The sequence below is a fragment of the Apodemus sylvaticus genome, chromosome 8 (genome assembly GCF_947179515.1).
Source record: "Apodemus sylvaticus chromosome 8, mApoSyl1.1, whole genome shotgun sequence".
Classification (NCBI taxonomy): Eukaryota; Metazoa; Chordata; class Mammalia; order Rodentia; family Muridae; genus Apodemus; species Apodemus sylvaticus.
Window position 1 is genome coordinate 84481610 of NC_067479.1, and position 8443 is coordinate 84490052.

General features: G+C 41.0%; 1 protein-coding gene across 1 annotated transcript; it reads right to left on the reverse strand.

Annotated features, from left to right (window-relative positions):
* Positions 1-1314: 1314 nt before the first annotated feature.
* Mss51 (MSS51 mitochondrial translational activator) lies at positions 1315-8164 on the reverse strand. Its single transcript, XM_052189833.1, has 6 exons — positions 5483-8164; positions 5079-5234; positions 4353-4477; positions 3370-3936; positions 1983-2076; positions 1315-1672 (listed from the first exon to the last, which is right to left on the reverse strand). Exons 1-6 carry the CDS (start codon positions 5698-5700, stop codon positions 1444-1446), a joined length of 1389 nt encoding a protein of 462 aa, XP_052045793.1. The 5' UTR covers positions 5701-8164; the 3' UTR covers positions 1315-1443.
* Positions 8165-8443: the final 279 nt, after the last annotated feature.

The following is an 8443-nucleotide window of genomic DNA, read 5'->3' on the forward strand; positions in this document are numbered from 1 at the left end:
TGGTGTGAAAGCCAACGTTTGTGCCTCTGGTGTAATATCTAAGAAAACATTGTACGAATTCATGAAGATTTATATATTCTAAGCATTGACGATCCTTTAAACAGTGTTTGAGGCTGGGTCTTCGTAAAGTTCAAGCTGACCTCAAATTTTCTGTGCTGCCACAGATGAGCTTGAATTGATTCGTCTTCTTTCTGCCTCTACCTTGAGTACTGTTGATTTTGTCAACTTTAGTCTGCAGCCTCCCAATTCCTGAGCTGCCCGCCGTACCAGCACTTGTACTGGAATTACAGGCATGTCCCACAACAAAGTTTGAATTTATTTTATATGATATGAATTGAGGCTCCAATTTTATTCTTTTGCATGTGGCTATCCAATTTTTATAGAAAGGTTTGTTGAAAAATCTATTTATGGGGCTGGAGAGATGGCTCAGCGGGTAAGAGCACTAACTGCTCTTCTGAAGGTCCTAAGTTCAAATTCCAGCAACCACATGGTGGCTCACAACCACCTGTACCGAGATCTGATGCCCTCTTCTGGTGTGTCTGAAGACAGCTAGAGTGTACTTACATATAATAAATAAATAATTTTAAAAAAGATTTAAAAAGAAAAGAAAAGTCTATTTATTATTCAGTCTGTTCTACAGAATGAGTTCCAGGACAGCTACACAGAGAAATCCTTTCTCAAAAACAGTCAAAAGAAAGGAAGGGAAAAAGAAGTCTATCCCTTTGATCCTCATCAAAAATCAGGTGACTCATAAATAGTAAGGATTTTTTTCCATTTTTTTGCAATGTATCTCCTTCAAAATTAATGTTTTTAAGTCTTTGTTTCCAATATTATTGTATTAGAAAGTAAGGCTGTTGGGAGATGACTAAGCCAAGAGAGCCTAATATGGGATTACTAATGTATGGGATTACGGTCCCGATTAAAAGGTATGATTGTTTGGTTGCCCTTTGACCAGGTGAAAACAAAGAAAGGTGCTGCCTTCTATAAACCCGGAAATGGGTCTTTACAAGATAACAAACCTTTCAGTGTCTGGGTTTTTGAAATCCAAGAATCTGTAACTTAGAGAAATAAATGTCTTTTCTCTGATCTTTTTTTCCTTTTTCACACAGGTTTCAGTCTTGTAACTCCTGTGTGAAGCTGAGGCACCTGATCAACTTAATAATACCCTGTCTCAAATAAACAAATAAAAAATTAACAAATTACAGAAAGAGAGCTGGGAATGTAGCTCAACAGTAAGGCATTTGGCTAGCATGTAAAAGGCTCTGGGTTCAATGCCTAGTTCTAGGGGGAAAATCAGAAATGAGTCTGGTCATGTTAACTTCTATTGGTTTAGAATCTTTACTTGAATTGTGAATAAGGTTTAGCATACAACAATAGGTTTCAAAAGTGGCAAAAATCTGACATCAACAGAGTAATTTGATTAAGCTTTCATTTTCCAGGAATTCAGATAGAAGAAAAAATTGTGCTTTTTTCTTCTAGTTGTTTCTTATCTAATTGGCAGGAGGAACTTCCAAGAAACACGATGTAGTAGGCACTGCTGTATACTGGTTGCTTGTTGGGATTAGAATAGACCTGTTCTGGTTTGAGGGATGCGAAAGGATTAGCTCCACAAGCAATGATGTGTGTATCCAAGTTCACCAGAATCTGCAAAGAGGCTTCCAATTCCTGTTGGCTGGGGAAGAGAGAAGGAAAATCCCTTGACTTAGTCTGAGAGAACAGAAACTGCCCAAGTGCAAGGCAATTCATGATCAATCCCCAAAATTATCTAAAGCTGTACTAAGCAAGGACTCTTTGTTTCCTCCCAAATGTCTCACCAAATCACTGATTAGCAAAGGACTATTCCTAGATTTTTTTTTTAAATTTTTACAGCCACATGCAGGAAGAACATCTAAGACAGACAGGCAAGGGGAATCATAATGAGTGTATCTGTATGTGGGGAAAAGTGAGTCCAAAAAAGATCACAAACAGAAATAAGTAAAAACCTGTAAACAGTAATCAATGTTGGAATCTCATAGTCACGAAGTAGCAGCAGGGTGGGTAGCCAAGCTTCCATCAAGCCTGGGGAGGCGTGGAAACCTGAAGAACAAGAATGGGAATGGGAAGAGGGAAGAAAGGCTGAGGTACAGCCTAAGTGGAGGACACTTCTTTGATGTTATCTGCTCAACCCTCATGTTGTTCATCCCCAGTTCTCACCATCAGGAACTACCCAAGTTCTTCAATAAAAAATTCTGAACCAAGGTAATATGCACAAGAAGTGATCAACCAAACTCATCATTATACTATATTTAATGAAGATCAAAAGAAATGAATAAGGACTAAATGAAAAAAGATTTAAGTAACTTGTCCTGGCTAGTTTTATGTCAACTTGAGACAATCTAGAGTCATCTGGAAGGAGGAAACCTCTTAGGGAAAAAATGCCTCCTAAGATCCAGCTATGGGCATTTCCTTAAACTAGTGATAGTGGTGGTCTGAATAGGTTTGGCCCCCATAGTATCGTATGTTTGGATGCTTGGCCTATAGGGAGTGGCATTATTAGAAAGTATGGCCTTAGCTGGGCGGTGGTGGTGCACGCCTGTAATCCCAGCACTCTGGGAGGCAGAGGCAGGCGGATTTCTGAGTTCGAGGTCTACAGAGTGAGTTCCAGGACAGCCAGGGCTACACAGAGAAACCCTGTCTCGAAAAAAACAAATCCAAAAAAAAATCAAAACCAAAAAAAAAAAAAAAAGAAAGAAAGTATGGCCTTGTTGGAAGAGTTTCGGGGCAGGCTTTGAGGTCTTATATGCTCAAGCTATAAGTAGACATGTGTTATGACACACAACACAGTCCCCTTCTGCTGCCTGCCAATGAAGATGCAGAACTCTCAGGTTCTTCTCTAGCACCATGTCTTCCTGGACACTGCCATGCATCCCACCATGATAATGGACTTAACCTCTGAAATGGTAAGCCAGCCCCAATTAAATGTTTGCCTTTATAAGAACTGCTTTGGCCATGGTGTCCCTTCACAGCAATAAAACCCTAAGAGGGTGATTGATGGGGGAGAGCCCAGTCCATGGGAGGGGTGCCATTCCTGGGCTGGATTCTATAATAAGGCAGACTAAGCAAAACACGAGGAAGCAATCAAGTAAGCACTACCCAACTATGGCCACTGCATCAGCTCCCACCGCCAGGTTCCTTACCTGTTTGAGTTTCTACCCTGACTTCCTTGGGTGATGACTACAATGTGGAAGTGTGAACTGAATAAACCCTTTCCTCCCCAATTTTCTTTTGATTTTGATGTTTCATCACAGTGACAGAAATCCTATCTAGGACATAAGTGCAGGATGGAAAATTATCAGCTCCTCAGCATTTCCCTGAATAAACAGTTCTTACCTGGATGGAATGCCGCCACCAAATCTGGATGGGCCAGATTCCCAGTCTCTATCTGCTCCTCCCAGAAGTCATGATACAGGGCCCTGTGGCCACTAAGCTGAATTGTTCCAGGCTCCAGGGGTAAAGATGAGGAACTCTGTAAAAGGTCAGTACCCACATCTACACCCACCATGATCACACGAAGGCCAAGGTGTTCAGGAAACATGTAGCCAAGCTCGTCATAATCTCCAGAACGAATGAGAAATGTCTCCACATGGGAAGCGCCAACCACATGCAATGTGCTTCCCCCAGTCTTTCCAACATCTATCGCCAGAATCCGAAGCCCTAAGCCCAGGGTCAAGGGTCGTGACAGAACATCTGTCATCAGCCTCTTCAAAGAGCCATGCAAGACATCTGGGTCTGGCCGTGGCCTTCCTAGATTTGCCCAAAGCATGGTCATAGCGTGACTACCCAGAAGAGCATTCAATGTAGATTCTAGCTGTAAACCCCTCATAGAAAACCAGGTATCCCAATTCCGTATAGCTTCAGGCAGCCATGGCCAAGGTCCTGAGGGTAGGACAAAATCACCTGTGGGGCAGAAAGAGTTAATAAACAGGGCTGGAGGGAAGAGGGCACACTGCTCTTGGAAAGGACCTGAGTTTGGTTTCCACAAGCCAAATTGGACAACTCACATCTCCTGTAATTCAAGTTCTAGGAGATCCCATGCCCTCTTCTAGCCTCAGGAGGCACTGCACTTATGTACAAAAACCCATACTCAGAAACCATAATTTTAAAAAATAAACAAACGCCAAATCCTTTATTGGGTTCAAAATTCCCTCCTCAGTAATTCCTCCATATTAATTCTGCCAACCTATAACTAGAAGTATCCCCCACTCCTTCTCATAGTTTTTCATTTTCCCCCTAAAACTAACATGCTTTTATTTAGTCCCAGCTAAAATTATCAATTGCTATTATCGTACAGTTCCCTAATGCCTCTACTCTACCTGTGACCAGAAGCCATTCCATGACACGATCCACAGCCACCAGACGGAGCTCTCGACAAACCTTCCTATGAGCTGGCCAATCTGACCTCTGGCACTCGGTATCACAATAATAGACATTTCTGCACCTGAGGGAATGAACCAAAGAAACATGTTCCTGTGTCACAGAGATGTCTTTGTCTTTCCCTTTGTCCCAGGGAAGGGGCTGGATGCCTGTACCTACAAGGAGAGGCCAGCAAGAGGAAAGGAAGGTAGGGAGAAGAATGACAGTAACAATCTAAATGCAGAAGCCATGCTGCAGATGAAGTGAATGGATTAGGAATACAATCATTCTTAGAGTGCTTTTCCCATTTCACTGATCTAAAACAACTTAGGGGTTTGTTTTGTTTTTTGTTGTTTTTAATATCTTTCATAAAGAAAAGAAGAACCATAAAACCCTAGACATTTGCTGATGCTTTCCTCAACTTCAGCCTTCTCAGAACAAATGTCATCTTATCCCTCTGTGTACTCAAGAAAGAAGTAGGAAGACTGCTACTTCATCTTCCACAATACCAAAATAAACAGGATTAAAACTGGGGACACACAAAATGAGGAACTATTAATATGCAAAACACAACAAAAAACAACCCAAACAAAAACAAACAAAAACCCTTAGGGTTGTTCCTCTTGAAATGAGAACTTAGTATAGGGTCATTCCTAAATGGTCCCCCACTGGCCCCCACAAGTCACCTCTTACAGTGCCGGAGAACCTTGCAATTGGAAAGGCCATGAGGGAGTGCTTTACAATAAGCACAGAATCTGAACGTGTCCTCCATCTTCTGGAACATTTCTTGTTGACATCGAAATCCAAAGCTTGATACTGGGGTTCCCCCATCTATCACCAACCTGTAGAGATAGTATGGAAGGAGGTGCAACAGGGACGAGCACCCAAATCTCGTTTCCTCTGCCTTGTATGGATTTTTAATGTAATTTTAAATGTATCCTATTCCTATTTTCCTTAAGCAAATTGTTTCTTCTATAGTAACATGACTGACAAAGGTCAGAATGAGAAATTGCTAAATTGTACACATCCAACCTTCTGATATGACTAGTACCGAAGACACTATGCCTTTTCCACAGAACTGGTCACTCACTTGTATTCTTCATAGCTTTTCATGTTCAGCTTTTGGAGGATCAACTGGGACAGACCTGGGACATTACTGTCCAAAGAACTGAAGCCAAGTGCATCAATGCTAGGGCCAGGTTCTGAGAGGGCTGGAGGCACTGGAGACACTTCTGTGGGTGGGATTTCAAGGATGGGAATCCCTGGTGGGGCTTTCTTGTGCTTTCGCCGCCGTGAACGAGGAGCCATGACCAATGAACTTGGGGACCAGTGCTAAACAGGAATGGAATTGACAAAATGAATGCAAATCTTCAGATGCCTGGCATTTTACTTCACATTCAAGTCTCTGAGGCCCAATTATCAGAAGATTTATTCATTAGTTATAGATTACTTACTGGTATAAGCACTCATAAAAATCAGAGACCACTGGGCACATGGTAGCTCATTTCTATACTAGTATTCAGGAGACCATGGAATACATATAGAGTTCCAGACCAGCCTAGTTTGTATAGCAAGAACCTCTCTCAAGCAAACACAAGACAATAATTACTTATAATGTATGTATTGTGTGATATGAAGTTCTACATATTGGTAAATAAATGTACAAAAGAAATTAGGAAACCCTTAAAATGGCAATGGTTAAGGACTGAGTTGGAGGTGCCTCGTTAGGGCAGTAGGCAGCACGTCAGTCTCATAAAGGCCTGGAAGTGGTGGCACACGCCTGTAATTCCAGCACTCTGGGAGACAGAGGCAGGCGGATTTCTGAGTTCCAGGCCAGCCTGGTCTACAGAGTGAGCTCCAGGACAGCCAGGGCTATACAGAGAAACCCTGTCTTGAAAAAAGAAAAAGAAAAAAAAAAGAACTGAGTTGATCAAAATAGCCCTGAGACTTGACCTTGTTTGACTTTTTTGGGAGGCAGGAGGAGACAGTTCATGTAGACCAGGATAGTCCCTGATCACTGTGTTGCTGAGGATGACTTTGAATTCCTGATCCTCTGGCTCCATTTCTCAAGTATTAGGGCCATATCCATGAAAGGTAGGCAAGCATTCATGAGTTCAAGTGAACTATATCCCCAGATGTAGGGCAGAGAAGTTTTGGTAGTTTGTTGAGACAGACTCTTATGTAGCCTAGCTGTGTGCTACCATTATCTGTCTCAGCACACAGGTTGTTAAATTAACTTAAAAAGGAAGCAACACAAGTTTTGGTAATCCAAAATTACCAGCAGGTGGGAAACTGGCTAATCTAACCTAGTTGTGAATATAAAACATAAAATTTAACTTTTGGACAGCCTGTTCCTCTGGCTCCCCTCTCTTCCCTTCTAAACTAGTGCCATGGCTCTAGTCACCTTCACAATCATCCACTAGGACCTCATTGGTTATGATGAGCTGTCCTGTGACATATGCCTGGAAATGGAAGTGGTGGAAATGCCCCTGCTGAGGCCCCAAAAAAGATTTTTAAAGCATAATATCACTGGTGTTGATGGTCATGAATAAACTTCAACAAAAAGTCTTCAAATATATCAAAGATTATATGAAATCACTCAAAGGCAAATGAGAGGAACAGAGGCCAGAAATTGCAAAATCTTTCTGTCAGGGATGCAGAATAAATGAAGCACATCTGGGCTAAGTTAAATGATAACCAGTTTGTCACTGGGAACATAGGATCAAATTGGCAGGGTTGCAGTCCTAAAATAAAAGATGTGACTCTAGAGAGGATTTTAATGATAGTTTAGAAATGGAAAATACTAACCAAATGGGATCTATTCCACACTGTGATATCTGGCCGGTGCTCCTCACCCAGACAATACCAGGGCTCAAGACAAGTGGGACTAATATCATCTTGATCTTTGTTACGTGTATGGGCATGAATGCAGCACAGGCATACTGCGCTGTATATGTGGAATTCATAGAACAACTTCTGGAGTTGCTGGTTGGCTTCCACCTTGTTTTGAGGCAGGCAGGATCTTCCTGGTGATTTATATAGCAATGTGCAATCTAGCTAGGTGGTCCACAACTTTCTAGGCAATTTTCCTCTTTCTACATCCCCACTTGGCATAAGAGCAATGAAACTACAGATGTGTACAATAGAACTGGGTTCCAGGAAAATTCAGGTCATCATGGCTTGCCAGAAAAGTAATTTTACCCACAGAGCCACCTCATGACCTCATGAGGTTTCTTTAGAAGATTTATTTTTATGTTTAGTTCTTCTTGCACATATTCATATACATGTGTCAAGTTCATGCTGGGTGCCATGGAGATCAGAATAGGGTGTCACAGCCCTTGGAATTGAAGTTACAGATAGTTGTAAGCTGCCATTTCGCGCTGAAAACAACTGGGGTTCTTTGGAAGACAGCAGTTAAGTGTTGCTGAGCCATCTCTTTACCTGCTTTATTTTTTTTAACCATAATTTATTTGGAGTAGAAGCATTGTATTGTTTTGTTTTGTTTTTAAAGAAAAAAAAAACCAGTAGACCCAGCAAGGTGGCTCAGTAAGTAGAGATGCTTGCTATCAAGACTGACAACTGGAATTTGATCCTGGGATCCCATGTGATGGAAGGAAACCAGTTTCTGAAGGTTGTTCTCTGATATCTGTGAACATATGAGCATGCACATATGTGCATTCATATGGACACAAATAAATGTTATTAAGAACCAAGTTTTTGTAACTCCAGAATATCCAAAATCCTCATACAAACACACACAGGCAAAACACCAATGCACATGAAATAAAAATAATTAAAAAATATATATTCAAGCACTCTTTAGAAGCACACATACTAAAATTGGAATGGTAAATGTTAATTTAAAAATGAGTTTAGCAAATCAAGGAGAAAAATAAGATTAAAAACCTAAAATGTCACTTTATCTGAAAAAGAAAAGTTAGATAAATTATAAAGAAAAAACCATACTAATCTTGGAGTAAAATTAAGGCCATATCCATCCATTAATCTAGTTAAATGCAATGCTCAAGGATCTTTTTTGCCCTTTTACCTG